This window comes from Cyanistes caeruleus, chromosome 4 (genome assembly GCF_971803275.1).
Source record: "Cyanistes caeruleus chromosome 4, bCyaCae1.hap1.1, whole genome shotgun sequence".
Taxonomy (NCBI): Eukaryota; Metazoa; Chordata; class Aves; order Passeriformes; family Paridae; genus Cyanistes; species Cyanistes caeruleus.
In genome coordinates, this window is record NC_141704.1 from 58,906,765 (window position 1) to 58,928,298 (window position 21,534).

At 42.1% G+C, this 21,534-nt stretch overlaps 1 protein-coding gene and 1 long non-coding RNA gene across 11 annotated transcripts in view; one reads left to right on the plus strand and one right to left on the minus strand.

Annotated features, from left to right (window-relative positions):
• Positions 1–4,106, plus strand: LOC111945061 (uncharacterized). Its single transcript, XR_015285686.1, has 3 exons — positions 1–392; positions 673–2,379; positions 3,418–4,106. It is a non-coding gene; the product is annotated as an uncharacterized LOC111945061 (long non-coding RNA).
• Positions 3,952–21,534, minus strand: part of DNAI7 (dynein axonemal intermediate chain 7) — a 17,958-nt gene continuing 375 nt past the window's right edge. The window contains exons 2-17 of one of the 10 annotated variants that reach the window (XR_015285684.1): positions 21,365–21,379; positions 19,376–19,421; positions 18,304–18,395; positions 17,328–17,429; positions 14,967–15,104; positions 14,076–14,222; positions 12,993–13,096; positions 12,680–12,895; positions 11,630–11,909; positions 9,799–9,904; positions 7,311–7,468; positions 6,487–6,631; positions 6,018–6,232; positions 5,273–5,412; positions 4,976–5,089; positions 3,952–4,393 (exon numbers count right to left, since the gene is read on the minus strand). Coding sequence is in view for 8 of the 10 variants with exons in the window: in XM_086884981.1 (XP_086741107.1) it covers positions 4,118–4,393; positions 4,976–5,089; positions 5,273–5,440; positions 6,018–6,232; positions 6,487–6,631; positions 7,311–7,468; positions 9,799–9,904; positions 11,630–11,909; positions 12,680–12,895; positions 12,993–13,096; positions 14,076–14,222; positions 14,967–15,104; positions 17,328–17,429; positions 18,304–18,395; positions 19,376–19,421; positions 21,365–21,379 (2,322 nt within the window). In the remaining 2 variants the exon portion in view is untranslated. Of the gene's footprint in view, positions 4,394–4,975; positions 5,090–5,272; positions 5,441–6,017; positions 6,233–6,486; positions 6,632–7,310; positions 7,469–9,798; positions 9,905–11,629; positions 11,910–12,679; positions 12,896–12,992; positions 13,097–14,075; positions 14,223–14,966; positions 15,105–17,327; positions 17,430–18,303; positions 18,396–19,375; positions 19,422–21,050; positions 21,243–21,364; positions 21,438–21,534 lie in introns of those variants that run through there. The other 9 variants (XM_086884981.1, XM_086884985.1, XM_023927229.2 and 6 more) reach the window with 9 other exon arrangements.

Here is a 21,534-nt window from a genome sequence, read left to right on the forward strand (position 1 = left end):
GGTGTTTCCTCCGTGTGTCCCAGCTGGCTGGGAGGGGCTGGCAGCCCCAGGAAGGGAACCAGCACCTCTTGTCCTCGGTGTTTGCAGGGCAGGAGCTGTGCCTGCAGTGTCCCACCCGCGGCACGCAGCGGGCCAAGCGCACATCCCGGGGATGGGCGCTGGGATTCCTGGGCAGTGCTCGGATGGACGTGGATAAAGGGCTGCCAGCGGCTCCTCGGCCAGGGGCTGCTCCGAACGGGCATCCTGGAGATGCTTCAGCCCGGACAGACCCCACCCACACCCCAAAAATACCCCAAGCTGGCACTACTGGGAATGTCGGCACGGTGCATTTGTGGAGAGGTTCAGACAGCAATTCCTGGTGCCGACCTCCTGGAGCTCCCACACACCCCCAGGTATGACCCACCCACCCCAAATCCCTTCCCTTCCAGCCCAGGGACACCATCCATCAGCAGCATTAAAACCAAGGGAACCTTCCCTCATACAGAAATTAAACTCTGAGCAATAACCCTCAGAGATGCCTTAAAATAAAAGGTTACAGTGGGATGAACTTTTGTTTGGATTAAACTTGGAATTTTTGAGGGAGACAGCTGGAACTACAGAACTGATGGAGAGCTTTCACAGGAGGGTACCACTGGAGGTGTGCTGAAAGCAGGGATGTGCATGTTTCCTCAGGGTAAAGAACTTCCAGAGGCCACTCCAGAGGTTCTGAAATGAACTCAGCTTCTTCAGAGAGAGATGACCTCCCCTGGGCCCAGGAGCTGCCTCAGCACTGGCCAGGAGTGTGTGCGGCCACCACTGTCTCCTGCTTTAAAATATCGACTGGAGCCTGACCTCAGGGGGATGAAACTGGCTGAATTCCAGGGGACTCTGTCAAGTGTCCCCCAGGGACATCGGTGGGGCTGGGGAATGAGTGATATAAGTAGCAAATTCTATGGATTATAAACCTGTCTTTGTCCTGATCCCACTGAGCTTCCCTGGAACCGCTGCTGGTTCCTGACACAGCTGGTGTTAAAGTGGCAGCTCTGCATAGGAATATCCACATTCCATGAGGCACTGTCAGGTTATTCCAGCAGGAAATGTGGGGCCACAGGTATAATTCATCTGAACTAGCAAAGCTGATACTGAACCCCAGATCTGGGCATCACACAGAGAACAATCTTTGTGCTGTCCTGTCAGGTAAAGCCCATGGGCTGGGAAATTTCAGCAGCCAAGTGTATGGAAAGATCTAAATCCCAGCCCCCAGCATCCCCCAGAGGGACAATCCAAGTCCAAGGGTGGGAGCTGGTGTCCTTTCCCTGCTGCTGGTGGGACAAATTCCCTCTACACAGTTGACCCTGGCTGGGTGTGAGCTGAGAGCAGGAGAGGAGGGAGGGTGGATCGGCTGCCCAGGAATCTCTGGGAGACGAGGCTGCTGGAATCCCAGCTGAAACATTCTTTCCTTGCAGAAGACAGGAGCCAAAGCAGATCCCTCCTGGCCAGGCTGTGGGCAGCAGCTGGATCTGCTCTGGGGGAAAACACCCTGCCCCTGCCAGGAGCTCTGACTGCTTTTCCTCCCAGCTCCTGAGCAGTGTAGGGCCACTGTGAGGGAGTTCAAATCCAAATAAACCCCACAGCCCACGGAGTGAATAATCCCAACAGAGAAATGCAGTGTTGTCATAAAAAGCTTAAAGATCTGTTAAAAAGGCTATGACAACACAGTAATGGGATTCCCATGAACCTTCTTAGTACTCTTGGTTCCATTTTTATGTATTTTTAATCCCTCAATGGGCAGCTTATAGAATTTATTCTGGGACCTAGAGGTTGAGCAGGGCTGGCTTTGGACTGACCTTCACCTCTGGTCCCACTTTGCACAAACACAACTTGGGCTGAGCTGGGTGATCACCTCAGCTTTTCCCTCCAAAATATCCCCTACTTCTTTCCCTGCAGATGAACTTGGATTTTGCCCCAAACTGTCCCCAAACTCACCTCCACTTGCCCTCCCGGTGTCCATTCTGTTCCCCACAGGTGCCCTGGTGACACCAGGGAGGTGCCCACAGTGCCTTTCTCTCCAGCCAGAGGCCACTCCTCTGCTGGCTCTCTTCAGTCTGGTCCCACACAGTGGGGCACAAAAGGGGAAAGGTTTGAGAACACATCAGCACGTTTCTGTGTTTCAACAAATCTCTCATCAAATCATCTTTGTGTCACTTTCCATGTGAGGTTTATGTGTCAAAAATCCATGTTTTCCTATTCAGACTAATTTTGAAGTTTTTCAGGAAATCATGATCTCACAGGACTAACACCTCTCAACACCAATTGCTGCTTCTCTCTCTGCCAGGGCACCAGCAAGAAGTTCTGGGTCAGTTCTTGTTCCATGCTTGCCAGTGACCTCAAGAGAAAAAGGTACAGCTATTGCTATTAATTATTGCCACATATTTTGGGTTCACAGTTGGGTTACATTTCTATTATATTCTGTAAATAAAAGGAGACAGACATCAACCTACTAGAGCTGACTTGTCCATTCCCTGCTCTCCCAAACCCTTCAACCACTCTCCCAAACTCAGCACTGCTGCAGATCTCTACAACAGAACAGCAGTTTATTCACAGGGGGTTTCTCCTAACACACATTTCCCATAATGTGTCCAGAGCGATCCAAGTGCTTATTTTACATCTCCACAAGCATGGCAAAAGCCCCAGGTACACAGGAGCACCAAATTTTAAGTGTACCAATAGAAGCAACAACAGATTTAAGTATTATTCTTCACACAACAATTAATCCAACTAACTACACTTGAAATGCTTGGTGTGGGAGGGTCAACAGAGCTTCTGTCTATCTTGAAGTACAAAGCATGAAAAGAAAATTAATTTTTTCCACAAAACAAAATTTAAGAAAATATAATAAAAAATAATGCCATACACTAGTAACTGCCTTTTTAATTTTAAGGTTAGTGTCCTAGAACTCAAACATCCATTACAAAGAAAAACACACATGAAATTGACAAAAGCACCAAATACTGGACAAACCTTCAAACAAGGATCATTCTGGAAAATGGGCTCATCCAAAACCTTTCTCCATCCTCAGGGATTGCTGCACTCACTCCAGGGTACTTGTCAGGAAAAAAGGAGCAAGTGGAGACTTTATGGCTTCCCTGGGATCTTTTCTCCTTCGACCATTGCGGGCAGTGACCGGGAAATGCTCTCTGGGAACCCAGTGTGAGGAGCACGGGTGGACTGCTGACAGGGATCAGCTTATCAAGAATTTGCTTCCTTGACTGTGTTTTAAACCCAGAACCAAAGTTCCCCCTGCACAGCTCCCAAAACAGTAACAACCTGTCACTTTCGATGTTTGTAGGATCTAGTTTGCTGTAGGGCTTTTGGGGGTGGGGTGGGGAGAGTTTCATGTTTTGAAGAAACACTGAAGGGCTTTCCTGTCCTGCCCAGGTACAATTTGCTGTCAGCCTGGGCATCCCACTTCAAGGCTTCCTTCAGCAACGCTAACAAAACCTTCTGGGTGTCCGTGTCCATGCTGGTCCTGCTGGCTGCTCTCACGAGCTTCCTGATGGGGCTGTCCCTGCAGAGGCCAGCAGATGCAGCCCCTGTGGGCACTGGGGACTCCTGGACACTGGTGCAGCAGCTGCTGTGGCCCTACACAGGACTGCAACACAACGGCCCTCCCCCGGTATAACCCCGGCTCCGCTGCCGGAGCTGCGCTGCCACGCTCTGCCGGACAGGAGCTGAGGCTGCCCTTGATTTAAGGTTACGTGTCTGGGTTTCTTTTGTTGGGTTGGGGGTATTTTTGGGGAGGAGATTTATTTTTTTATTTTAAAGCATGAATTGAATTTTTTTTTTAAAAAAGGTGTTTTTTTCCCCATTCTGGCAGAAGTTATCTTTAAAAGTAGCTAAAAGGGTCTCAGTTCTGTAGAGTTTACAATAGAACAGCAATTTTTAACATTGTTAACAATAAACACGTCTAGGTGGTCTAGCCACAAGAGAATAAAGAATTTATTTTGCTTGAACAAAGATAAAATGTTTGCATTTTAGAACCTGTTTCAGTGATTTGAACAGAAAAGGATTTAAGACTTGAAATGTAACTTTTTTGAAAGCTTTTGATAATAAAGTTTTGAAGGAAAGCTTGCCGTATCTAAGAGTATGCTAAAACTCTGGTAGCAAGGAGCAGCTGATACACAGAATCAATAAACAGGAAGCCAGCTCTTTCCACTTTATCCATGGCTTCATTGCTGGCAGAAGCCTTGAGCATATGGTAGAGTGTGGAGTGAAATTCAGACTCTTCTTCCAGCTCTTCTGTAAAAGCTTCACTGGTTTCAGTGAGCTTGAGGTTTTGTACTTTCTCACCATTGAACATATAAAGAGACCAGTCGTTGTCTTTGGCAGAACCCACTGTAAGATGTTCACTTGCCTATGGCAGGAAAAAATGCACTGTGAGGTGAAGCCTGTGCCACTGTCAGAGTACAAATCCTAATATTTGTGTGCCACATGCATTTAGCCTAAGAGTGAGAAAGCCACTCCAGCTTTCAGCAGGGGGGTGTGTTACCTTTCTCCAGCCACACCTGTGAGTGTTTGTCTGGCTGGGAGAAGTTTTAACCATGTGTTTCAGTTCACAGGTGGAGACAAATCAACACTGAGGTTGCTTTTTCCCTCCTCTGCAGTAGGGAGCTAAAGAAACCCTACAGGCAGGAAGGAATTTCCAGCTGTTCTTTAAAAAGGTGGCAAAGCAGACTGCTAATTTTCAAGAGGCCTCTGAAGAGCATGAAGCTCTGTCACCCCAGCTCTGGCTAAAGCCTCCCTTGGTGATTTATCAGCTCTGTTTTCCTTAGCAAGTGTCTTTGCTGCTGAGACTTGTGTCTCCCGAGAGCTCTCTCAGGTGCAGTCTGTGACACTGCAGGGGCTGAAGCCACCAGGGGCGAGTTCATTGTTTCTGTCTGACTGGGGAAGGGGTCAGTGCTGGCCTGCTCTGGAAGTTTGGTCTGACTCCACAAACCTTGAACACGATTCGCTCTGGCCCTGCTTCTCCATTCCACTTGCTGTGAGCAAAAGCAAAAGCAGCTGCAAGCAGAGCCATCTGCTCATAGGCCTTCACTTCTGCCAGGGCAGCCTGCAGTGCACAAGTAGCAATCAGACAAAACAGATCTTGCTCTATTTCCCTGTGTTACAGCAATGTCAGGGCCTGCTGTACTCAGTCCCTGGCTCAGCTGGCAGCACAGCAGCTCCCAGTGCAGGAAAGGGTGACCTGACTGAAAAATGGGAGGGAAATCCACCAGGAAACTCTGGCACTCACCTTCCTGGGCACAGGGACATACTTGGGAGAGTACTCTGCTGGGAAAATGTTCACTCCAGCTCTTTTCAAAGCTGCTCTGAGGGCAAAAGGACTCATCCATTTTCCTGTGATGTGGGAAAGCACCTCCTCCTCTTCCACCACTACTGAGGACAACATACACTGATTATCCTGTTGTACAAACCAGTGAAAGCAACTTACTGGTCACGGAAATACCTTTCTGGTTTAGGTTTCAAATATTGATATCTTTGCTGGCTATTACCCACATCATCTGCTACACTGGGCTGTGACCTTTTATTTACAGATCCTGAAGAGAGCCAGCTTTGTGTAGGAATTCAGAAATTAGACTGGTGTACTGATTTGTACAGCAGTGAACAGATGGATAATCATGAGTAGCTTGAAGTTTGAGAAGCAATAAGGAACATTAGTAGTAGGCTGCTAGAAATGCTTTAACTTCTGGTAGAGCTGAGAGCAGAGGAACAATTTTTAGGTCTCTAACAGGTAGAACAGTCTTGAATGCTGCAAGGCAGCACCAGCAGCAAAGCACTGACCGAAACTTTCCAGAGCAAATGCACAGAGGCTTTCTCATAGTAAATAACTGAAATTAAATAACCATCACAGTGCTTGGAAAGGGAGAGAGATTCAAATCACTCTTGTGGAAACATCCCTAATTCTTACTCAGGGACACTGTAATAATTATGGGATTTTTGAACTGCAAATGTTTGATTTTAAAAAATATTGACAGTACCTTAATTTGTATCTGAATGGTTGCAAAGGCTGCAGTTAGTGTGAAGAGTCCTTCATCCACCCCAGTGGGGTGCAATTCCCAGGCCTGATAGGGCAGGTTCAGGTGAGCATCCTGGAAAAGGGCTACTGTATAAAAGGCACCCATCCCAAAAGTGATGCTCTTTTCTTCTGCTTCATATGTTATCTCGCTGATGCCATCAGTTCTCCACTGCTGGCCTGGACAAAAAGGAAGCAATGATACACTGATGTACATGGAAGGCTTCTGGCAGTAATGCTGAAGTAAAACAAACCAAAAAACTAATAACAAAAAAAAATGTAAAATCACCAAATCAATTAACATTGGAGTCCCCCAACTATTTCTGGGCTCCAAACTGGAGCCTTATCTTTACAGCTGGATTGTGACAGTAGTCCAACTTGGGTATAAATTCCACTCTTCAAATTTAAAATAAATTTATGCCCTAAGTTCGTACCTGCAGCATCCCATCGGGCTACCACAGGCACTTTAAAATACATCACATTATCAGGGAGCTTCAGGGTCATCTGTACTGCAAACTGTGTGTCATCTTCAGCCTCTCCTGGGGAATATGGATACACCTCCAATCCAACATCCAGCAGCTTTGGCAAGACAGGAGAAGGACAGATAAGGGGTTTATCAGAAAATGCAGGATTTTTTATATGAGTTCATCTAACTACTGCAGAGTTTTTTAATGCACCATTCAAAGGGTTTACTAATATTGCACATTTCCAAGTACAACTTTGAAGGCAGTAGAAGAGTAGCTACCACGAGGCCTTGGAACCCTTCCTGTGCCCCAGTGTGGGAACAGCCCTTTCTAACAGAGCACAGCCTCAGAAACCAGGAGCAGCTGGGAGGCAAAAGCAGGTGTAATTCCACTCCCAGTGTCAGAGGGAAGGTCCCAGGGGGCTGGGAATGAACATCCTGGGCTGCTCCCCTGCCCACAGTGCTGCTCTCTGAGTTTGGCTTATTGGGAATTGGGATTATTGAAAGTTTCCAGCGTCACAGCGCGAGCTGTGGGGTAGCTCTGCACTAGAGGAAACCAGAACACAGCGATTGCAGCCCTCAGCCAGCCTGAAGAGCCTGCAGCTGAACCAGCAGTGCTTTTGGTACCAGCGTGCTTTTACCTTTCACACGTGAAAATCTGATGCTTTGCAAACCTCGTCTCGTTGGTTTGCCGCTCAGAAGTCGTGTCCAGTGCGTGTGCCAGCAGTGCCAAACCTCAGGAGCGGCTCCTCAGGGGTGCCAGGGCACCAGGGGCTGATCCCTTTCCTCCCTCACCTCCACCATGCTCCAGTCCCCGAGGTCCTGGGCCTGGGGCGGCAGCTGCAGAGCATCGATGTGGTACACACCCCCCAGGGGCAGCAGCTGCTGCAAATCAACAGCTCTGGGTGCCTCTTCTCTGCCTCCTGCCTCCTCCTGCAGCAGCGCATCCGCTTCTGAAAAATTCACCGGGCAGCAGGAGTTAACCTGGTGCTCAAACTCAGCATTTCCCACCTCTCTTCATCTTCCTCCGTGTGCTGGGAGTGCTCCAGGAGGCAGCATTTCAGCCCCATCTGCTGGTGCTCTTCAATAATCACTGAAATGTGGGGAAAGGCAGAGAGCTGGGCAATGAAAAGCGCTTCTTGATTTGGGGCTTTTGGATTTGTGGCCAGTGCCAAATGTTTTCTATAGGAATAAGGTTTTACTGACAAAATGAGTCCATTGTTACATGCACAAGAGTTTCACAAGCACAGTAATACAGTAGATTCTGGGCAAGTTTCGTAAGATTATATTGATATTAAAAGAAATGAAGCAGATAAAAAGATATCTAAAAATAAGGTGCTAAAAGGTCATGTGCTGAAGGTGAAAGACATGGTAATTATGAAGAGCAAGAGGGATTTAACATTAAACACAATTTTCAGATAACAAAGATAATTCCTTTTTTGTGTATAATTACATATATTTCACATATGTATGAACTTAAGGTTTAATTAGCTGGAAAATGATAGTAAAAGGCAGAAACACTGTGGACAAAAATGACCACAAATATTTTCCTTAAGAAAACCAACCCACATCAAACATCACACGAGATGGTACAGGAGGAGAGAAGTTACTGTCAACAGGAATCAAGATAAAGCATTCAGTACTGTAAAAACAGCTACTGAAATTGTTACAAAATTTGCTCTGAGAGAATTAGACCATATAAAAAAATGACAACTCTCTTTATAAATTGTCTTCAAGCTTAAAAAAAAAAAAAAAAAGAAAATTTTGTTTTTTAGTCTTAATTTTATGTCAGATTCAGTTACATTCTGCAGAGGTTTGACTCTACTATATCACACATCATCATAATGTCCTTTTGCAGTTATTCTGAACAACAAACTTACCAGAAGTAAAAAACATTTTACTGCATTTTACAGTGGTAGCTTACACCTTAACTTGTTTTTTAAAATAATGATACAAAAATATATAAGTATCCTCTAAAGAAACTATTTATTGTCCCAAGGTAATTTATCTCTTTAACAATGGTACAATAAGGGTAAATCCAAAGAAACTGTCACTCTTGTCTGTTGTTGCATTTCTGTTTTCTAACCCTCATTTACCTGGCTCCTTGTTTTGAACTTAAGGTAACTGAGCAATCTTTCACTGCTATTCTCAAAAGTGATTGAAAGGGTTTGCAAACCATGAGCATGCCAGAAAAAACAGTTTTTTCCTTATTAAAACAGATGAACAAGCTGGAAAACACTCAGGTATAATCGGTATCTGTGCACAACCACTTCACCTAATACTGTGGCAGGGGTATTCAAAGCCTGACAGAAATAAAATACAAATTCCTCCACATGAGGCCCAAGTCCTTTATATTCTCTTGAAAATCTTGCTTTTAGGGTCTAATCTGACAACTGGTTCTCTGGACTGCGTGCTCAGTCCAAAGTGTTGTGGGCTGGGGTGGAGCTAAATTATGCTAATAATTGTTTGCAGTTACTTCATTTAAGTCAGTGCCACAAGAAAATTCACTCTTATTAAACCAAAGCACCACACCACAACACTGGAGAAATTTGTAACTTATGTGGACAGACAAACAGTTTTATTTCCTAGAACTAGGCCCTCTCACTTTAAGCACCCATTTAGGTAATGCTCAGTAATACCCCACACTGCACCAATGCATACCATAATATGCATTTGAATCATCATTTTCTGAGGAACTAAATCTCCCCAGAGCCTGGCAGATTCATAAAGATTGTGTGTCTCACCCATAAACATATGTATAATAATACGCATATCTATATAAACATGATAAACATGTACATAAGCATAAATAATAAATAAATAAAATAAGTGTGGGGATGAACTCCATTTTCCTGTCCTGTTATCTCCCCACATGATACAATCATGTATAGAAATTATTGAAAAAATAGAAAAGTATAGAAATTATTAGAAAAAAACCCAATCATTAACAGAAATGTCAACAAAACTCAAGTGTTATCAAAACATTCCTATAAACTTTGGTACATTCCCATGGAGATATTGCAGTGTTTCCACAGATCAGGGAATGGCCTGGGTTAGAAGGGACCTTAAAGTCCATTTCCAGCCCCCTGAACACTTTCCACTCTCCCTGGTTGCTCCAGAGCCCCATCCATCCTGGCCTTGGACACTTCCAGGGGTGGGGCAGCCACAGTTTCTCTGGGCAGCCTGTGCCAGGGCCTCCCCACCCTCACAGGGAACAATTTTTAATACATAAAATACTAATAAGTACTTTTGTAGTGCTGTGTGTAAAAAAATAACCAAATACCTTGTGATGGTACATCCAAGGCGTCTGCATTCATCTCAGTTTCCTCCTCTGTCTCTTTTATATCATCTGTGTTATTGCTATTTTCTTTCAGAGAGGCAGCACTCTCCTAGACAAAAAGCAAGAAACATTTTTCCATTAGTCAGAGAGAAGAAGGTATCACCTCCTTCAAGGATGCCCAAGGAGAAGGGATACAGAAACAGTTGTACCGATCTTGCTACAGGGTCAAGGTTTTAAGAGAAATAATTTCTACCTAGCTAGCAAAAATATTTTGATTAAAGGCACTCTCTAATTTGGAACTGGATTTATAAATAGTGACAAAGTAATTACTTAATTTCCACAGCAAATTCCATCTTAATGTCCCTGAGTACCAAACAAGCATCCAATACTTTATCAGCAGAGTGTGTGCTCGAAAGTTGTGGTTTTGCTCATTTTACAGCCAGCAGAGTGGCACAAAGTAAAATGCAAGTTGAGGCTGAATGCAAGCCAACACTGAAATTGTGCCAGAACACACCAGTAGCTTTGGCCCATGCCTGGCCCATAATATTTATTCCCTTTCACACTGTATTTCACTGTATTTCCACACATAAATGTGGGGGAGCTCAAGGCACAGCCAGACAGGAGGATGCCAAGAAACACCTTCCCTTGTATTTCCAGACAAATATCCAACCCAGACAGGGATTCATCCATGCCACAGCAGACTCCTCTGGAGGCACACCACCTTCTGTGCCCTGGCTCTGCAGGCCAGCACGTGGGAAGATCACACATCTCCTCAAACAGGACAGGAGGTGAGAGGACAGTAGCTGAGACAAGTGGAGCCTTTAGAAAAGAGGTCACAGAATGGATTGAGAGAAAGAGTGCAAGACCTGGGAAAGAAGAAGAGAAGGAATAAAATGAAGGAGCATAAAGGAAGTCTGAGAAATATAGGTGAAAAGTGCCAAAAGATAAGATTTGTCATACAAAAAAAGAAAAAAAGGAACCAAGAGAAGTAGGATTTCAAGCGCTGATTCATTACAAAGGTGCTGGGGACGGAAAAGGAGAAAAACCATGATCATGAACAGAGGTTTGATCCCCATTTGTTCCCTATATGGATTCCAGAATTTCTTCACCTAAGAGTTGGACTCGAGGATGCTTGTGGGCCCCTTTTCACTCAGAACATCCTAAGAAATTGCTCCAAACATACTAAGAAGAAACTTGATGTTTATTTCTGCAGAAATTTTAGGTAGAGAACACAGGGCATTTATTTGAAAGTCACACATGATACACAAAGTGAAAACCCCAAATGCAGTATGGACAACACAAAACCAAGCAACCTTCATTACACCTAAAGCAAACATATTCCATGGAAGAGAGCTGAGGAAGAGCACAGGCAGCCAGAATAGCATTGGAAAAGCCCTTTGAAAAGCGAAGGGTCAGCATACAGACATGGAGCAGCCACGCACCTGCACAGCCAACACCTGCTGAACTCTGAATCCTACTCTGCACACTGCAAATTTTCCTAAAGTTGGATTCCTGCAGGAATTTTGTGGGGATGTCTGCTTTGAAGAAGCAGAATCCATTAATCTGTACATATGCCAGAAATTTATAGAAATATTTTGCAATTGCACTTCATGCTTGATCCTACTTTTAAGCCACCAACCAAATGCCAATTGCACACCCTATCCAAACTTCCCTTTCTATTTTCCATTCCCTTGAGAAGATCTATTACACTGTTGACAGAAGTTGTCTTTTCCAAAGAAACATTTAAGGATTTGGCTGTCCTGCACATGACACTGTGACTGAGCTTCAAGTTAACAAGAGCAGTGTGGGATATCCTTTGAGGATTTTTACCCACCTTCCTCCCTGTAGAACATGTTTCTTCTGCAGCAGGCACACTGGGCTCTTCAATGCCTTTCTCCTCCTCTTCTCCTGGTTCTTGCCCAGTGTCTTCTGGATGCTCAGCTAACTCCTCGCTGTCTGAGGCCTCTGGCCTTGGCAGCCCTTGGCAGTGCACCCACAGGGGAGACACGTGGTCGTAGCAGGTGTGCAACACTCGAACGGCCACACTGCTCAGAGCCAGGGATTTGGGCAGGTCAAAGCCATGCCCCACCTCCTGGAACATGTGGTTCTTGAACCTGGGAAGGGCAGTGACAACAACAGCAACAACAGGCGCTGGTAAGATTGGCAGCACTTCATTTGGTGTTTCCTCACAAAAGGTTCAAGTCTCTTTTGGGATTTGTTGCACCTCCTGAGAAATGTGGGAGTCACCGTGCTTGTGCTGGCAGGTCTCTGTAAGAGCCTCCAGCAAAGCCACAATTGCATCAAGGGGATCAGAAGTTTCAAAAATAAGCCTTGGCAGGATGACAATGAGGCAGGATCAAATGGCAGCTCTTCTAGGAATTACATTCCTGGTAAAATGGACTAATTTATTGGGAAAATCCCTGCACAGCTGTCTGTGTTACATCACTCTCAGTGCCTTTCAAAAGAATTCAAATGATACTTATTTTTGGATAAGGTAGGCTGGTCACAAGTTCTAAAAATCTTCTAGTAAAGCAACACTTAGCTTTTAATTGTTAGCTGAGTATTTTAAGTGCATCTCTCTACTGGCCAAAAGGCTTTAACACTTAACTCACATGGGCTCTTCCTGCAGGTCAGTCAGGTCATTGTTCAGCACCCACACTTAACAAAATTCACAGCAACAGGTCCTTAGTCAAGCTAAAGTCCTTTTAATAACTGATTTCTTATATTTATGGAGCGGGAGTAGGAAGTCTGCTCAAAAATCTCATTTCGAAAATGTACCATTTAAATGGTAATCCAATAAAAACACAAAACTTAGATTCAGGAATGAAAGTGCATCCCAAGCTCTAAAATATTTTCTCTTAACTGAGCACAAAGTATCACTCACTGCTTTGCAAGCAACTGGAACAACTTAGAAAATATGAAATGCATCAGCAAGAAACACTGCTTCCAGAGGAATTTCAAATCTCTGCATGAGCGTTGTTGTTTTTCTTCCAAATTTCTTCTGGCAGTGACAGGGCTCTGCTGTTGCATTTTAAGAAATTTATATATCTCTAAACCACTCCATAGCAACAGCCAGCACTGAGAGTCTGCAGAATGAATGCTATTCAACAAAAAAAAATATGGTGAGAAATTGATTCTTGGTGTTTATTCAACAAAGCCAGGCCTCATTTTAAAGTAATAATTTCAGTGTGCTGTACCTTGCTTTCTTCTTCAGATTGGCCCAAATACAAAAAGTAGTATTTTTATCCTTTATGACTGTGTGCATGTTCCCAGTTTCAGAATCTTCATACATACTAGCTGCCTACAAAGAAAAAAGCCAATTAAATAATGTTCTATTTATTTCACTTTGATTTACCTTGAATAAATAAATAAATAAATAAATACATGTAAGAATGAAAATACACCAGACCAAGTCCAACTCAAATCTGTTTCTTAAAATTTGAACTACATTCCCTTTTTTAACTCTGACTTCATAAATTCTGAGCCATGTACTGCCAAATAGGAATTCTTCCATTACTTCCCAAATTCTCAGGATAAATTATAAAAAACCAACAAAGGATTTACTGAGCAATAATGGACTCTTACCTCAGAGTCACTGCACAGATTATTTTATCATTTAGGCAACATCAAACTTGTGAAATAATAATTACATTGTGAGCTTAATCCTAAATTCACTAAACAAGAATTCAACATTTCTTAATTTGCAGGAGGTTCTGACTGTGCACACACAACTGGTTCTCTATTTCACTGATATTCCCTTGCTAAATGTATTTTATATATGTGATTAATATCCTTGAAATAGCAAGGTCCCTACCTACACATGCAGCTCAAGAAACTGACTCCCCAGCACAATTTCATTTCCTTGTTTGAATACCCTTTACCATTCCCCGGATCTTAGTTTAAAAAAATACTTCAATCACATGAACTTGCATTAAAAAAATGTGTACAAGGCAACCTTATGAGCTGCTTTTCACATCTACATTTTTTGGTCAACAAATTTCATACAGCACCTCTTGTTTCCATTATCTCCAAATCTCACAAAATTTCCCAGCAGTTTATTCTTGTCTGACTTAATGATCAGATTTTCCACTGTAAAGTTCAGATTTTCAGGAGTTTTGAGTAATTACAAAGTCTGGTGAGTGCTATAAGCATGGTTTGAAAACTCATAGACTCATCTCTGTGACAGTTTAGGATCAAACAAAGCAAACTATCATTAAAGGACACTTGGAGTTAAACTTATGTGCACATATCACAATTTTGAAGCAGTAAATCTCACTCACTTTGAGCAGGTTCTGAGTAGCCTCATTGTACTTCTGATGAAGCAGATCCTGCAATTGCAAAATAAATTCCTGGTACTGGTCTCGTTGTTTTTCTGTGATCTCATCTGGTGATGCTTCCAATAGAAGAAACTCCAACTGCTCAATCAACTGGAAGACATTTACATAGGAAAAGTATCTGTTTTGACACCATCCTTAATATACTGTGTGTTCTGTCACAAAAAATGAGGCAAACCTACTTCCCTTGTACCTAAACAGATTTTGGTCACAGAAACAACCTTTTTTATTTTTTTATAGACAGATAGAAAATCTAACTTACAACCTAACCAGCCCAGTAAAACTTGTATTACACATTAAACTTCCCCCCCCTGCCCAGTTTCTAGAAGACCCCGTTTACCTTTCTGAAAAGCCACAGAAAGTCAGCATAATTGAAAATAAAATCCCAAATTTACAGAGCAGACAAATATTGCTTAAAATTGCTTCACAAGCTATGAATGGCTGGTGACTTTTGTTGGTAAAAATCAGTTCTGGGAACTTTTGCATGGCATTTTACTGGCTCAAGTGTTAGAAAATGAGGCTGCTGTCCACCAAAGCATTTATATCTGACAGGAGCTTGTATGCTGTGGTTTAAAATGGAAAGGAATATGGGTGTTGGAATGCTAGACCTCAGTGTAGAAACACAGCACACAAATCCCTTAAATGCATATTGAAAGTCAATACACATCTTCTACAGGGTTAACAATAAATCTGTAATTAAAGAAAAATGGAAAAATTGAAGAAAAACTTTTAGGTGTTGAAGGTCTTTCAGTCATTTGGCCATGAAAAAAGGGAAAATAGAGGAGGCTGTTAAGGATATGTTAAGCTTAAACTGAAATACATAATTTTAACATTTACATTTAGGACCACTTCCTCCTTCTCCATCACAAGCTGAATGTCCACATCTTGGTCGTCACGCCACAAGCTCATGAAAGTGTTGATCTCCTGAGGTATACTGGGGTCAGGAGTCCCATCACATTTGAGGTAATGCTCCCACTAAAGAAGAGTTCAAAGAAAAGTGGATACAGGTATACTGCACAGTGCTATTACAAGAACAAGGAGGATTCTGAAAGACAAACATATTATAGTGACAAATTCACACCTTCATCTACACAGGATTCTAACATCACCTGGTTTATTATCCTTATGCCAGGAAAAAAAGGTTTACTTTGATATTCATGTGTTAAGATGCCTCTGCCCACCTCACACTTGCTTTTTATACCCATTTATCAGTGGGTGCTCCACAAAAGCAATGAATTCATTACCTGCAACAAGAGAGGGGTGGAAAATGACTGCGAACAGAAATGAGGAAGGTGCAGGTGGGAAGAGGCAGGTGGGTCTCAGATCAGATTCTGCCAAGAAAACTGAAAACTCCTACACTGGCAATAAAGCTGATTAAGAGCCTCTACTGCAACATATTTACTCCTCCTTTCTCTGCCTCTGAGGATTTCCTCTCCCTTGCAAGCATCAATTCTTCTGCTGCAGAAACCCCTGGTAGGAATGTGAAATGCTAGATTAGTGGATTTTTTAAAATAATTTTATTTTCAAATCAACACTTGACCATTCCTACAAGTGGTGTAAAGAAAAAATCTGTGGCAGACTAATGCCACTTAATGCCAAAAGTAAGCCTAACATTGGCTCCTAGAATCAATTTATCACCCATAATGGAATTTTTTTCATCCATAAAATAGAATATCAAGGAAACACTGCCCTCCTGTTTGCTGTGAAGATTAATAACCCCATGTTACTGAAAGTTGCATTACAAAGGAAAATGTATCTTTTAAAGCAAAAGCACTTACAGGATTGCATTCCCAACCACTTCCATCAGCATTCCCACTGACTTCAAACAAAGCAACAATAGGGGAGTGCTGAGTGCACTGGAAATTCCTGTATAAAAGACTAATCAATTTTCAGTAATAAGACATCTGATTTCTTCTTTTTTACATCTTTGCACTTAAAAGAGATCTTCACTTTTATAACCACATTCTTGGAAGTAACAGCACTTTTTTGGAGAAAAAGGATAAATTTCATGCTAAGTTGTAAACACGTCTTCATCTAAACTGAAATTGTTCAGAAACAGATGTGGAAACTCAGTATTTGGTATTATATATTTATTTTGCCCTAAATAATCTTAACAACAGACTAACAGAAACTCTGGTATTTCCCACCATCTACCAGTGTTTTATCAGATTTACTTTAAAATCACTAGTTCTAGTTTGCCAAAAACATCCATATACAACAGCTGGCAATGATCACAAACTGTAACAGGGAAATGCCAATTGCATTCAGAGAAAAGTTGTTATAGTGAGAGTGGTAAAGCTGTCAAAGATGCTGTGGTACCTCCAGCTTTTAAACATTTCAAAACCCAACTGAAAACCTTGATTTAACTTCAGACTTTACCCTGCTTGGTGCGGGAGGTTGAACTACAGGAATTTCACAAGTCCTCTCTAACATGATTTATCCTAGGACTGTGAAGTTGTTCTGCAGAGACTTTAAAAGGAGTAAGCAATACACAAGACAAAGAGAAAATCCTTGTGTCCTCAAGACTGTAGGGTATTAAACCTTAGGTTCCTTACCTGACCAAATCTCATCATCAGACTGTTACTGACTGATGTGTCTGCAAGATTCACAAGAGTGAAATCTACTGTTTTTCCACACCTTATCACTTAAAATTGAACTTGACAGGTACATAATACCATTGGGTGATAATACAACCACCTTGGATGTCATCCCAAACTGTAGACACCAACTTTTAGCTGCATTTTTATACATTTTCAGCCCCAACCTGGGTTTGCACCCCATCCTTCAAAAATCTGGCACATCTCTCTCTCTGAATGATACCCAGGAACCACTGAAACAAATGTTCTACAGAATTTCTTTTTAAGCCCTGGCAGAACTTTCTCGGTGAAAAGGTTAAAAGCAGAATGATTTAAAGAAACAAAGAGGAAGAACAGATACCAAAACATATGAAATTACAATTCCTTGTGACTGTTGGGGTAAGGTGTGGGGCACTGATACTTTGATCACCAAACAGGCTCCTCTTTGCCCACATTTCTTTTCTGTGTGCTCCACAGTAAAGAAGAGGGTGAGCATGGCCTGTCACTGCTTTGACATGGAGCTCAAAATGCTGTCATAGCACACTCCTACATTCAAGAACTGGAAGCTCCTAAACTCTCTTCCTTGCCAAACCTATGGGCAGATTTTGGCAAGAAAGCTTACCTTGGCTTGTTCTCTGTAATCCATTTTCCACTGCTGTGCAGAAAGAAACTTCTGTTCCAATGAATTAAGTTCTGCTAGTTCAGACTCCTTCTCTCCTTGATACTGTTAAAAATATATATATATATATATATCAAACAGGACAGTTAAATATTTGGCTTATTTCTTACAATTATTTTACACAGAAGAAACAAATTTGGGATATTTGAATGAGTTACTATTTTTTCTTTATGAAACATCCAATTGAGAAGTCTGCAGTAGTTTGCAGTATGTTACTGTCATCTCAGTAGCTACTGAGCCATATGATAAACATAATGTGACATATGATTGTAACCTCTCATTTGAACAGTTTCCATATCAGCATCCTGAAGACAGCTCTAATGGGAGCTGCTAAAAAATGTAAGCATAATTTGGAAAAAAGGGTGCAAGATTGTTTTATTTGTTCCCTTTTCATTTATATTATTTTAAAGTCATCTTCTCCTTAGGAGGAAAAAAATATTCTGTGAAGTACAAGAGGAGTAGACAAGAGTGACTCTTTCAAAAACAATTAGTTTATTGTAAATCTCTTTTTATTTTTTCTTTTTAAACACAAAAATATTTATCTATTACCAATCAGTTTTTGTTCTGAATGCCAGACTGTTGAGAAAAATAAATATACATAATCTCAAATACAAATCACTGTATCTGCCCAAGCAGGGAACTAATTAAGGAATTTGTACCAAATATCCTCATGGGGAACATGAGAAATACATTCAGTTGAAAGCACAGTGGAAATGGGGAAAAAAAAATGCATTTCATCAAACTAAAGAAACACATATCACAAGAGGTAATGTATTTAAATTTATAAAAACTGGAAAATTTCCTCAATATTGTTCCCAACAATAAGTACGAAAGGAAATTAATTCCTATAAATTACTGGTGTTTTACAGTCTCAAGTTTAGAAATAGGATTAGATTTTTTCATTGAGTAAAAAACTAACCTTTGCTTCAAGCTTTTCCAAGTGCTCTTGATATAGTCTCTCCCTTTCAAGTCTTTCTGCTTCTTCTTGTTCAGCTCTTAACTGGGCTTCAGCTGAGGATTGGGAAAGAGATGAAGGGCATAACTATGCTTTCCTAAATGAAATCTAAAAAATTATTTGGTTACCAGCTGTAATGATAAAACCACTATAAAATAAGCAACATAAATGTTTATCTTTCACTGCACAGAAATCTCCCATATGAAGATTGATCCATTAATTTGAATACTTCTAAAACACACTGTTTCTGGTACTGCCCCCTCAGTCTGTGAGGATAAAAGTGGAAACAGGACTGCTCTCTCCATCTGCAGCTTCAATGGACACAGGTTCTCAATCCAAAGGCTTAAGTGAAATTCAGTGCTTGAATCCCAAACTCCTCTTCTTCTTTACTACAACCACTGGTTTCCTACAATTTAAATTTTACATCTGTTTGTTCACTGAAATCCTCTTCAGGATCTGCTACTCCACAGTTCTGGCTTCTCTTTGCTGCCATAGGGTCTAGAAAATTAGAGAGGATGTGAAAACTAGAACTGATTCAACCTCAACACCTTCAGTCTAAGATGGCACAGCCTGTGCCTCAATCCAGATGTTCCCAAACAGTGACTTGATGTCATCACTTCCAAGTAAATCACACCAAGGCTGTGTGCTGCACTGAGGCAAGAGTAGCAGCAGTTCCCAAATTGGCCTGTGCCCACCTGAGCTGCCACTCCCACCACAAAAGCTTATCAGTGATTAGCAGTCACTGGCAGTCACAGCATGCCCAAACTCCCACCGGGATGGATTAACAGTAAGTTAATTCTTCCCAACTTCCTAATTGCAGTAGGAACAACTACAGAAGAGAGTATTGCTCTGACAGGGAAATGAGATGCAGCACCCAGGAACAGGGAATTTGGCCCACACAGGAAAAGAGGAAGGAATCATTTGTATTTGTGAAAGAGATAGCAATTCACATCTATTTCACGATGTTACTTTCTGCCTGTTTATTTAAAATAAACAATTTGTCCATCATATCCCCTCTAAATGAAGTGCACAGTACCTCTCAGCTTCGCTTCTTTCTTCGATTTTTTACTTTTGCCGTCGGACTTCATGTTTGTAGTAAGGGAGAAGAAAACAAATGTCAGTGTTATTTGAATATAATTTGGCAGTTCCAAAACTCTGTAACTTTGCCCTTCAATGTGATCCCTCAATTAAGATTTTAGACTTCCTAGACAGCCAAACAAGCTCCCAGAACAGTAATGCACATTCTGGACTCAATTTTCTTCTCTTTTTTATGACAAGATCTTACAATTAATGTATTTTTCTATGCTAGACATTCCCAAGCACAGCCACAACACAAGACTATTAAAATCTTTTGGTTTAATGTAGAAATTGAATAATAGGCAAATCTGCTAAGAAAGTAGATGCTACAATTTTAAATACTTTAGGAAATACTTGAAAATGTATTTTGGGACAAGCCTGGCATTTAGAAGCATCTAATTCACAAGACAAAATAGCAAAGAGTTCTCTTTTCTGTTATAAAATCTCACTGCAACTCCCGACAGTTCATTGTTCACCCCCAGCATAATTCTAGAATAACTATATTTTAAATTTGAGGTTCTCAGAAATTATCTGACTACTGGTCCTTCTTTACACACACTTATTTCACACTTTGATTCTGACTATCACACATTCAGATATAAATAACTACTTGGTCACACTACTTGGCATGGCAATAAATCTATTGGCATAAATATACATATATATGAATGCAACTCTGAGTACAGAGATTGCCATGAAGCTGGGACAAATACAATGGTGACAATGAAGTGTCTCCAGAGTCTGAGTGCATCTTCCTGCATTTGTTACCAAAGCATTCATTTGCAAAATTATTCCTAAATACAGTCAGTAAAATTCACACTTCTTCCCATTAGGATTTTAGGAAAGAATTTGTTCTTTTTGCTTTGATAAATAAATAATTAAACTGAAAATGGAAAATCTGCTTGTTTCAATTACTTGAAATCACGTTTTAGTCAACTTATTTTCACATTCCAATGACTTAACAGAGCACTGAGAAGAGTGAGATGCACAGCTGGGGAGGGGTAGATAAATTAATTATCACAGAATTAAGAATAACCCAAAAGATAAATATATGCAACCCAGTTTCCCACAGACTTCTGCCTGTTGTCCCTTCACCCCTCCCAGTTCTGTGTTCAGCCTATGGCTCAGATAACAGAGTCCCAGAATCACTCAGGTTGGAAAAGACCTCCAAGATCATTGAGTCCAAGCTGGGCCCCATCCCTGTCTTGTCCCCCAGCCCAGAGCACTGAGTGCCACGTCCAGTCATTCCCTGGGCACCTCCAGGGATGGGGACTCCAAACCTCCCTGGGAAGCCCCTTCCAATACTTGACAAACTTTTAATGATGAAATTCCTGCTCATGCCCAACCTAAGCTTCACCTGGCACAGTTTGAGACCATTCACTCTTGTCCTGCCCCTTGTTCCCTGGGAGCAGAACCCTACCCACCCTGGCTGGCCTCTCCTGTCAGGGAATTGTGGAGAGCCAGAGGGTCCCCCCTGAGCCTCCTTTTCTGCAGGCTGAGACCCCTCAGCTGCTACTGATGCTCCAGCCCCTTGCCCAGCTCCGTTCCCTTCTCTGGACACGCTCCAGCCCCTCAGTGTCCATCTTGCAGTGATAGGCCCACAACTGGACACAGCACTGGAGGTGAGGCCTCACCAGTGCCCGCGACAGGGGCACAGTGACTGCCCTGGTCCTGCTGGCCACCCCATGGCTGGGACAGAGCCAGAACACGGCCGCTGTGCCTGGACACCCGTTGCCAAGCCAAACAAGCTGCACTGGCCACGCTCTCTCCAGCAGCGCTACAGGAACATTTGGCCTCCTTGCAAAGAGCACAAAAGCTCGGTGTCCTGGAGACGCCTCTTCCTCCTTCAGATTCAATTAACCCTGGCCAGTTGCCTCAGGAAAAATCAAAAAAAAATCAGATTAAAAAAATAAACACAACAGTGAACAGTGTGTTTCTGTCTACCTACCTTTTTTTTTGGACCCTAAAAGATTAGAAGGGAAAAAAAAAGGAAAGGGAACATCAGTCAACAACGTATCAGCCTGAAAGGAATAATTAGAAATATACTATTATTCCGTTAAAACTGGACGCGATCAGCTATTGAAAAACTCTAATGACAATAATTTCAATACTGCAGGA